Below are 11,617 nucleotides of genomic sequence, written 5' to 3'. Positions count from 1 at the left end.
TCCGTCACATTCCATCATCCTTTCCGTCACATTCGGGGTGTCACGTCTCGGACGTGCCTCACCCTCACCCCGCCTATACCTATCTCTCTCTGTCTCCTTTACAATAAGAACCATCTAGCTTCGTATCACGAGATCATTTGACAGAGTTAATCGCCACTTCACATAATACTCCCCTAATCATGATCAGCTTGATCAATCAGCCCAAACTGCAATTTCCATAAGACTCATTTCACTTCATTTGTTAAATTAAATAATTTTCATTTTCTAGAAAATATATATATATATATAATCGCCTTCTGTTCTTCCTCTGTCCAAATAATAATTCTCAAAAACCACCGAACTCAGAAACAAGATCATGAGACTCATCCATCATCTGATGTGGGTGGATTCAAGAGGTACTACAGCAGGCCCTGCCCTTGGGAATTTCCTGACCAGGCCCGGGGACGACGATCTTCTTGCCGGAGAGGGCAACGCCGCCACCGACGACGCTGCCATTGGGCTGACTTTCGGCAGCGAGGGTCTTCTTGCTGACAATGTGGAAGATCTCGGTCAACACGGTGGTGAAGGCGGAGTCGATGTTCGTGGCCTCGAGGGCCGATGTCTCGAGGAAGAAGAGACCTTCCTTTTGCGCAAACTCCGTGGCGTCGTCGGTGGAGACCGACCTCTGGTCTACGAGGTCGGCCTTGTTGCCCACCAGCATTATAACTAGATTCTTGTCTGCATGGCTCCTTAGCTCTTCTAACCAGCGAGGGATGTGGTCAAAGCTCTGCCTCCTGGTTATGTCGTAGACGAGCATCGCTCCCAACGCGCCTCGGTAATAGGCGCTCGTCACCGCCCGGTATCTGACAGGAAAGTAGTCCTTTAGTTTATTTTTTATTCCTGGCGTAGACCAGGAATAAAAAAAGAACAAAGAAGACTAGTTTTAAAGCTTTTTTTTTTCTTTTTTGGGAAAGGTAAATAAACAAATAAACTCACAACAGGACCTAGAAATAGAAGCTGGGATACCAGTATTGCACCAAAGTATTATTTTTGCCAATAAGACAATCAGTCCGGAAATGTAATAAATAAATAGCGAACAAATGATTGGAATGAGTTTTCAATTCAAGAGAATTAGATCAGTGCCTTTTTCTGGGGAAAAAGAGAATTGCAATTCTGTTTGTTTCAATGCTGTTCTGTTTTGAAAAGAACCGTGGTGGTTATATGGCTTCAGGTGAGAAAGACACGGGTCTGAAAAAGATCATTCATTTATGGTAGATATAGTGCAAAAACGAAGGATAAGTTTATTCAGGTAGATTATAAGGCCATCTGTCCCATTCCTTATGATTCCACGGATTTCTATTTTCAAAAGAGTATGTGCTTCTGTCGCTTCTCATGAGAGATATGCGAATAAAAATAAGATCATTTGTCTATCCTACATGTGACTTAAGAAAGAATGGATTTCTACGAACTAATTATGGAAAGAATGGGTTTATATGTAAATGAATTGCATGCCCAACTTCTGCAATCCTCAGGTTTCTATGAATCACTTATGAGAGAGATACAGAAGCTGATCATTCGTCCATGATACATGGGGTTTCAAAATTAACAGATATAAATAATAAATAAGATGGATTCATGAAGATGAAGTACAGACCACCTTTCTATTCAAAACATCCGAATTTCTCATTCCGTGACCACTAAAGAGAGGTATGACTCGCTTTTCCCTTTTAGACATAGCATGTTTTGAATAGAATAAATCGTGTATTCAGATATGATTCGTTGCACATGGCACTAACAGGGTTTAGAGAGAGAATCATGGATTCACAGATTCATCATATTCTGGAAAGGTAGCAGAGAGAGTAATAAAGATCAACGTTTAAAATAATTTTGCAGATCACAACCCGCTCAATGATAGAGAAAATAAAAGAAAGTAATAATTATCAGTTAGAGTGTTATAATCCAAACAGAAAATATAATTCTAGCACACAGAAAAAAATGTTATGATGCTTTAACATCTTATGAGTGACGAGATCCCGAAGAGTTACTGGGGTAAACGATACGATCAAGAAGAAACTTGAACGCACAGTCTGACATCATACAACGTACAACAGAACACAAGTATTCATATGATATAAGAAAACGATGCTTTGACGCTAAATACAGGTTGGAAACTCCAAAGACGTTTTCTATCACACAACTTCAGACATGTATTAAATAGGAAATGTGTCCAGAATATATTTCAAAGTTAAACAGGAACTGAACAGGCATAAATTTAATGTATAATATAACTCACCTAGATTTCTTTATAATCTTCTAATCACATAGATTATTTTAATATTATCTCAAGCATTAGAACACCTGATAACAATTGTTAAAAAAGGTGGTCGTCGTGTGTGATAAAAGTGGCCCGGCAGTGAGGGGAGAATCAGGGGAACCAGCAAAAAACATTGATAAAAACCTTGCCAATTAAAAATCATCATTAAAATATAATTAACGGGAATTAAAATTTTCAAAAAACTGAAGTAAAAATGGATAAGAGTGTGCGGATGCTCGTCCGTCCAGAGAGAGACTTCGTAAAGATCTGATTTCACAGTTTGACTGTAAGAAACGAGTTCAATCATATTTCAAAAACAGAGTCATTCAATGCATCGAGCATTTCATTCAATAAATTAAGACTTAATTGTTCCTACAATAGAGCAAGCGGCATCCATGAGAATCAAATCTTCGACTCTCATTAAGACTTTTTTCTTTTGATTAGGAAGTAGCGACGGCTCCATGGGATGACAAAATAAGACTTCATTAATATAATATGCAGAATTACATAAAATATTAGAGTATTCAAGCGGAAAATTTAAAGCCGACAGCACCAGTGAAGTACAATATCCAAATTTCAGTCTATCCTCCATAATTCACAAAAAATTCAGCAATCGATTCTTAACCAGGAGCAGATGCTCAAAAAACTTGCTGGAAGCTCAAAGATTTCTCCCCAATGGATGTTTCTCGATCCATTATTTTAAAAGAAATTGGCGGAAATGAAGCTAAAACATTGCAATACTCAATTTAAAAAAAAACAGCAGAAGAACATGGAACCAAACGCAGGGCCTTGAACGAATGATTCAAAGAACTGAAGGAGTAAATCAACACCTTTCCTGGCCAGCAGTGTCCCAGATCTGAGCCTTGACGCTCTTATGCTGAATCACGAGCGTCCGCGTCTGGAACTCCACGCCGATTGTCGCTTTCGAGTCAAGACTAAACTCATTGCGAGCAAAACGAGCAAGAATCTGCGATTTACCGACGGCTGAGTCTCCGATCAGAACAACTTTGAAGATGTGATCGACCTTATCACCAGCCGCCGCCATATCACTCGGCAATCAACTCACTCTCGCGCAACAAAAAAGTTCAAAAATTCTCTAAACACTCCACAAAACAGATTGAAATCTGTTGAATCAATCGAAAGATATGATCTCGATCTCGATCTCGATCTGTCTTCCTCGCCTCTCTTCGCGCAGATTTGGAAGCTGTACGCGTCTGGCTGTGTAGCAGAGATGAACTGTGAAGACAGGGACACTCATTTTTAACCTCTTCTCGAGATCTTTAATTACACTGCAGTCCCTGCGAATTATGGATTTCTACGTACCGCCCCGGTATACTATACAATGAGTTATCTGGAATCCGCGCACGATTCCCTTATTCACTGCTATCCTTAATTCATATAATTACAGGTATTTTCATGTTTTTGAATATATCGTTGTTATCCTTATCCTAGAAACATTTTTGGTAGATTACGATGCATTATTTCTTAAAAAACATACGTTCTATTTATAACATGTTCTTGAGATCCTTTATTGTACAGTAGTCCCTGTGAATTATGCAATTATACCTATGGCCCCAGTATACTTCAAATTAATTATTTGGAATCCTCTCAAGATTCTCCAGCTCACAGCCTATAGTTAATTAACATGTTGAATATATTATCCTCTCCTTAGCTACTATCCCTCTTCTAGACGCATTATATTTCAAATAAATCCATCATATATTTGTGTAATAAGAGAAACGTATAATCTGAAGTATATTTGTGAAGGGGTGGGGGGTTCCTCTCTTATGTAGAGGAGAGAACCCTACAAGAGAGAGAGAGAGAGAGAGATTTACAGTAATACCCCTGAAGGGGGGGATATTCACTCACACTCCCCCTCAAGCTGGAGCGTAGATATCAAACATGCCCAGCTTGCGAGAGATGACGTCAGAGGAGGTGGTGCTCAGTCCTTTGGTGAAGATGTCCGCCAACTGGTCCGATGATCCCACATGTGGAGTAGTGATGAGTCCCGCGAGCACACGATCACGAATCGCATGACAGTCGATCTCAATGTGCTTCGTCCGCTCATGAAAGGTGGGATTGCTGGCGATGAAGATAGCGGCTTGATTGTCACAGTACATTGGCATAGCCTCCTGCACAGGAAAATCAAGCTCGCGAAGGAGAGAGCGTATCCACAGAAGCTCCGAAGAGGCGTGCGTCATGGCGCGGTACTCGGCTTCCGCACTAGATAGGGAGACGACCCGCTGCTTCTGACTCTGCCACGTAACGAGGTTTCCACCAACAAAGGTGCAGAAGCCCGAAGTGGACTTCCGATCCCCCCGATCCCAGCGAAACCTGCATCCGAGTAGGCCTCCACGCGCAGATGGCCATGACGCTGGTAGAGTAGCTCGCCCGGGCATGCTTCAGCAGGCAAGCACGCCGGAGGGCAGCGTACAATGTATGTCTGAAGAGCATGCATGAACTGACTGAGTAGTGCCACCGATAGGCAATGTCGGGCGTAATGCTGAGGTAAATAAGCTTCCCAACTAAGCGTTGGTAAGGCTCAACATCAGTAAGTAGAGGATAAGTAGAATCCCAGAAGCATGGTTTGCTGTCGATCGGGGAACTTCGAGGTTTGCACTCTAGTAACCCCGCTTCCTCCAGCATATCCAGGATGTACTTTCGCTGATTCAGGATCAACTTACCCGGCTGATGTGCAAACTCTATGCCGAGAAAGTACTTGGGCGTACCTAAGTCCCGGATGGTCAGGTGCTGATGGAGATAATGTTTTACTTGAGCAAGTCCCTCATGATCACTGCCCGTAAGTAAAAGTGTGGGAAGGGATCGGGAGATCCAGAGATGTACCCGGATACGGAATCAGTGGCGGAAGCGAGGAGGAGGCCGACGATCCCTCGCTATGCTCCATGACAGCAAGTAGGTGAGGAGGGGAGCGTCGACGCGACAATAGCCCGGTACTGGATGCAGGGCGGCGGCCTGATTCACCCTAGTAACTCTCTCTCTCTTGTAGGGTTCTCTCCTCCTCTACATAAGAGAGGAACCCCCCACCCCTTCACAAATATACTTCAGATTATACGTTTCTCTTATTACACAGGCCCGAAGGGCGGCGGCCAGCGGGATGCAGGGCGGCCGGCCGGCTGGATGCAGGGCGTCCAGTGGGATGCAGGGCGGCTGGATGGGTGGCGGCCGGCTGGATGCAGGGCGGCCGGCGGCGTAGGCGCCGGCCGGCTGATGCGGCGGCCGGCGGGATGCAGGGCGGCGGCCGGCGGTCTGAGGAGGTCGGGCGGCGGCCGGATGCAAGGCGGCGGTCGGAGCGTAGAGGCGACGCTGCAGAGGGCGCCGGGCGATCACCGCAAGCGAGGGCCGGAGAGGAGGAGGGAGGTGGTGATGCTCCACCACCTAGGTCAAGAACGACCTAGAGGCTCTGATACCATGTGTAATAAGAGAAACGTATAATCTGAAGTATATTTGTGAAGGGGTGGGGGGTTGCTCTCTTATGTAGAAGAGGAGAGAACCCTACAAGAGAGAGAGAGAGATTTACAGTAATACCCCTGAAGGGGGGGATATTCACTCACAATATTTATAATATATTTCTCTAATTCAGCAATATTACTTTTTATTTTGATTTTATTTTAGCAACTAAACCATCAATATTCTTGCTAGTCATTTATACAGAGGCAGGCCAGATTCTATTTTCCCAAAAAATAAGGAATATATTAATATTCAAAACATAAGCATTTTTTTATTGAAACATCATCAGACCTGGATAATTGTGTAGATTCTTACTATTGAAGTTTCCCCAAGGCAATCTTATTTCATAATAGAACTCCATTAGATTTCAAATAAACCCATCATATATTTTTATAATATATTTCTCTAATTCAGTATTATTAATTTGTATTTTGATCCATTTTAGCAATTAAATCCCTGGTATACTTGCTAGTCGTTTCTGTAGAGGCAGCCCAGATTATATTTTTCAAAAAATGAAGGATATATTGATATGTCAAAACTAACAATGTTTTATTGAAACAATGTCAGACTTGGATATCTGCGTAGATTATTAGTGTTCAAGTTTTCCCAGGACTATCTTATTTCATAATAAAACTCCATTAGATTTCAAATAAAACCCGTCATATATTTTTATAATATATTTCTCAAATTGTGTTATTAATTTTTATTTTGATTTATCATAGCAATAAAATCCCCGGTATACTTGCTTGTCGTTTCTATAGAGGCAGCCCAGATTCTATTCTTCAAAAAATGAAGGATATATCGATATGTCAAAACTAACAATGTTTTATTGAAACATTGTCAGACTTGGATATTTGCGTATATTATTAGTATTGAAGTTTCCCACCACTATCTTATTTCAAAATAAAACTCCATTAGATTTCAAATAAACCCATGATTTATTTATAATATAATTCAGTAAGATTGCTTATTGTTTTGATATTATTATATCAATAAAAACCCCGATAGACTGGCTTGTCATTTCTACAGTTACAGCCCCGATTCCATTTCTCTAAATATGAGGGATATTTTAAAACATTATTGAAACATTATCAGACTTGGATTTTTTGAAAAGATCCTTAGAATTGAAGTTCTCCTCTTATTTCTAAATAAAGCTCCATATTTCAAAATGAATTTGGAAGAGAAAATCCTGCAACGACGAAAAAACGATATTGAATTACCGAGAAAAATATCAAAAATAAATAATGTATTTTGGATCGAGGATAAGAGCGGGACACGTCTAGAACGTTCCAAATTCTCGAAGCTTCTACGGTTCTCGAACCTTCGCCCGCCTATATAAAGGCTTGATCCCTCTTTTAGATCAGTCATCTTGACAGTGATTGTTTGAGATTGGAGGAGCGAGAGCGATGGCGATGGCGGCGATTCGCAGGAGTTCGAGGCTGGTTGATCGGCTGCTGACGCCGGAGAAGGGCGCAGCTTCTCGAATGTTCACTAACTCGACTGCTCTGCGAGAGGTTTCTGAAGACGAGATGATCGAAGACTCCGGCCGCCGCAGCGGCGAACTACGTCGCGGGAACAGGGATTCTTTCCCTGGACTCTTCTCTGGTAATTAATAGTCTCAGATTCTTATTTGTTTTCATTCGTTGATTTCATCGGCGAATGGTTTGTCGTATGGATCAAATGGTTACATTTTAATGTGGGATGATTCTGTCGGCAATCGAGTATACTGTTTATCGCAGATCTTTCCTCGCAAGGTTTCTGTTCGTTTAGCTGTTTGCGTTGATTGTTACGTTTTTGAAGAGCTCATCGGTAATCTAGTGATCGGGACTCCTCGCTCCGGATTCGCGTCATTCGTGTCATCCGCATACTTAAATTGTTCTATGTTTATTTAGGGGACGCCATATATGAAATCACGGAGCTGTTTTCTTCCTTACATGTCATTAAGATCGAACAAGGAATGATCTCATCGTCATTCCACGTGATTCTAAAGATCTTCTTAAGAAAAACTTTCGTCATTCATCTTCTGATCGATACAATGCGGAACAGCCGCAATCTCGTGTCAAGAGGCTCTTTCATAACCAAATTATCCATCTCATCGATCTTTGAAACTAATATAAGGCTTCTCGGTAGATGACGATTCTGTCCCATCCCGTCCTGTTTCGTCCTTCCATGGCGACTCTACCCGTCCCGCACCATCCATTCGATGACGAATCCGTTCCTTGTTTTCTTATGTTTCGTTCCATTTCGACCGTCCTGTCCGTTTCGTTACGATTCATTCTCGTCTGTCCCATCCGATCCATAACCATTCCGTCCCGTTCCATCCAATCCATGACGATTCCGTTCCCTGTTTCCGTACGGTTCGTTCCATTTCCTCCGTCCTGTCCGTCTCATGACAATTCCATCTCGTCTATTACGTCCGATCCATAACTATTCCGCCCCGTCCCGTTCCATTCGGTCCATGACGATTCGTTCTCTCCTGTCCTTGTTTCCGCACGGTTTGTCCCATTTCATCCGTCCTGTCCATTCCTTGACGATTCCATCTCGTCTGTCCCGTCCGATCTTTAACTATTCCGTCCCGTCCACCTCGTCCGCTTCGCCCTTTCAGTCATCAGTGCTGTTGACTACGGTTCTGAAGTGGCATCCGACCCGTCCATTTTCCTGGACGGAAACAAAGCGAAATCGCATCTATAGTTCCGGGACGTGGACGATGGACAGGGCGGGAAGAAGATCGTCCATACGGAACTATACTAGTGCAGGACGGGGCTGTTTTTCGTCCCTAGACCTCCAGTTGGGACGGTAATTTTGTCTTCTAAGACGGAAATCGTCCCGTCTGGAGGTCTGGGGACGAACTCCCGGCCCGATTTTCGTCCAACCTCTTCGACGGGACGGTTTTCCGTCTAACCGGACGAAATAACCGTCCTGTCGGCCGTCGCGAGCCTGCACTGTCGGCATCCTTAAAGAGGATGACGGATCGAAGTGTTGGATGACGGTATACGTGGACACCGAATTTCCATTCTATATATTTTTTTATTTAATTTCATTTGTAATGGCGAATCCTCGATGACGGATGATTGACGATCCAACGGCTGTGAACGGGGAATGCAGATATCTTTGACCCGTTCAGCCCGAACCGGAGCCTGAGCCAGGTGCTGAACGTGATGGACCAGATGCTCGAGTCGCCCATGGTCGCGGCCTCTCGCGGCCTGGGCATGACCGGCGGCGCGCGCCGCCGGTGGGACGCCAAGGAGGACGCCGACGCGCTGTACCTGCGGATGGACATGCCCGGGCTGGGCAAGGAACACGTTAAGGTGTCGCTGGAGCAGAACACGCTGGTCATAAAGGGCGAGGGCGAGCCCGAGGACGGCGACGCGGACGCTGCCCCGCGGTACAGCAGCCGCGTCGACCTCCCCTCGGAGACCTACCGGCTGGACCAGGTTAAGGCGGAGATGAAGAACGGCGTGCTCAGGGTGGTGGTCCCCAAGCTGAAGGAGGCCGAGCGCAAGGACGTTAAACAGATCCAGATCGATTGAGGTTCAGTCTTCTTGTCTCTTCCTTGTCACTTCTTTTCATCTTTTCCTGCTATCGGTGATAGTTTACCTCGTTTTACATCTCACTGAGTACACGTCTACTGAGAAGGAAGTAGAATAGGGTAAATATCATACAATAAAGTTTTGAGATTCTTACATCTTGGCATCCATAGAGCATAGCCATAAGGCTTCTATAACATCCTCAAAAAACATTTACGATATAAATGTTTTATGAGGACATCTGCTATACATACGTCAAAATAAATACTCTAGAACGGTGTCTAATTATACACCTCTCCCAATCATGCTCACTATCCTCAATCATCAACTTCCAAATGATCAAATGGATAAAAACACACCCGTGCCCATGAGACAGAAAGAAATTAAAACCTTTTCCACTTTAGAACATTTGAACATAATTTTAACTATAACCTTATAAATAAATTGTCGAAGATAAATTAAAAATAAATTGTCAGTAACATTTGGGAAAATTCGGTAGATACCAACATGAAGTCCATAGGTTCTTCTTAGTAGGTGAATAAAGATAGGCATCAAAATATCCACAGTGAAATCCCTGATTGGTATAACACCTTTTTGTGAATAATGTTGATTCATGTCAAGGTCCTTTTAAGAAATCTTATTGCTTGATTTCAATAGCATCTCGCGGAAGAATAATAATATTCTAATTGCAATTTATAGATTGTTTTTCATGGAATTAAAAATAGTCTTGGCTCAAAAATCAAATAATGCCATAAAAGTTGATTAGATGGGCACAGATTGAGTAACCCACCATTGGTATAGTAGAAGATAAACTCAAGCTAGATGAGTCATTCAACTCCTTATCTAGGAAGGTGGAGATGTCGGAGATGAAGTTCTCATATACTTTACAGATCAGTACTCTTTAGAATTAAAAATTAATGTTTGACAGTTAAACCGTACCCCAAGTCTTTGTGAGTCTTGCATGGATGACTGATTATAGACTTAAAATAGTTTTCTCACCCCTAACATAAATTAATATTTGAATAAATATAAATTCAAATCTAAAATTGAGCGTATGACGTTGTGAAATCCATGATAAATTATTTTCATTCCTATTGCACTCTGAAGATAATCTTTTTCCATTATGCATACTGAGCGGTGTAAAATCTTTCACACGCATCTCAGCATCAAAGGTTGAGATCTCCATCTCCAGAATATTTCTCTTTTTCCAATTAATAGATCAACAAATCATAGACTAATAAAATCCATAAATCAAAGAAAATGTGCATATGAAAGACCAAGAATTTTTTTTATCAAATACATGTAAATCCAAATTTGATACAGATTATATAATATACTTATAGATAAAAATAGTCAAGTGCTTGAGATAAAGCTCATTATATTTCATTGTGTGGGTTGAAACAAAGGTCGAATCTATAAAAGTGGATAGATTTAATGAGATGCGATCATCTCAGACCTCCCACAAGAAAAAAAATAGAATTAATCATTATCTTAATAGTCTGCACTCGTCATACCATTACTTGAAGGGAAACATGTTAATATGTGAAATATCAATTATATAAATAAATGCCAACGAAAGTAAGTCTACTCAATTAAATTTCCAGGAATTCACATTTCTCTGTTCAAATTACTAAAATTATATCTATGAATCCACAATATAAATAATAAAACCTTTGTAAACAGAATAATATGTAAATAAAGTCTATCAACCCAAAATATTGTTCATCGTCAATTTTTTTAATAAATCATCATCATAAAATTTTATTGGTATGAAAGTGATCAAAATAAAAATCTGGGTTAGCATATAATAATAAGAATATTAGAAATAGTAAAGCATTTTGGGTGCATCGAATTATGCTTAAATATGAAACACATTTCTCTGTAATTTTTTAAAAATATACCATAAATGTAATGAAAATTTCAATGGTACAACACAATAATATTATCGGGTCTAACTTAAGTTGATTAGATGAAAAATATTTTTGAATTTTAATATCAATTCTGGTCAAATATTATTTGGATACATTATAAGAATAAAAATTCATAAAAAATTGTATGGGGATGAAATATTAATAGAGTAACAAGTGTTGAAAGAAGCGATAGTGTGAACACTAAGAAGGCAGTTGAATTGGTATTTTTGCATTCTAAATTTCTATCTTATTGTCTATAAGTTCAATTTTTTATATTCTTGAATTGACACTTGCCACTCTTTTCAATATGGGAAAATGTTTTAAAATGGTTGGGGAACCAACCCACTTGGTCTTGTAATCCAGCCAAAAGATTTTCTAACACTCCAGAATAATCTGTAGCAACAGACTCTAGTTTGTAC

General features: G+C 41.1%; 2 protein-coding genes across 2 annotated transcripts; one reads left to right on the top strand and one right to left on the bottom strand.

Moving 5' to 3' along the window:
- Positions 1-237: 237 nt before the first annotated feature.
- LOC144710980 (ras-related protein Rab11D-like) lies at positions 238-3,538 on the bottom strand. The gene is made up of 2 exons (XM_078584857.1): positions 3,124-3,538; positions 238-842 (listed from the first exon to the last, which is right to left on the bottom strand). The coding sequence occupies exons 1-2, from the start codon at positions 3,336-3,338 to the stop codon at positions 389-391; spliced, it is 669 nt and encodes a 222-aa protein (XP_078440983.1). The 5' UTR covers positions 3,339-3,538; the 3' UTR covers positions 238-388.
- A 3,585-nt stretch (positions 3,539-7,123) lies between these two features.
- Positions 7,124-9,369, top strand: LOC144711067 (23.6 kDa heat shock protein, mitochondrial-like). Its single transcript, XM_078584991.1, has 2 exons — positions 7,124-7,366; positions 8,867-9,369. Exons 1-2 carry the CDS (start codon positions 7,168-7,170, stop codon positions 9,289-9,291), a joined length of 624 nt encoding a protein of 207 aa, XP_078441117.1. The 5' UTR covers positions 7,124-7,167; the 3' UTR covers positions 9,292-9,369.
- The last annotated feature ends 2,248 nt before the right edge of the window (positions 9,370-11,617 follow it).

Source organism: Wolffia australiana, chromosome 13, assembly GCF_029677425.1.
Source record: "Wolffia australiana isolate 7733 chromosome 13, ASM2967742v1".
NCBI lineage: Eukaryota > Viridiplantae > Streptophyta > Magnoliopsida > Alismatales > Araceae > Wolffia > Wolffia australiana.
This window is presented reverse-complemented; position numbering and strand designations above follow the sequence as displayed.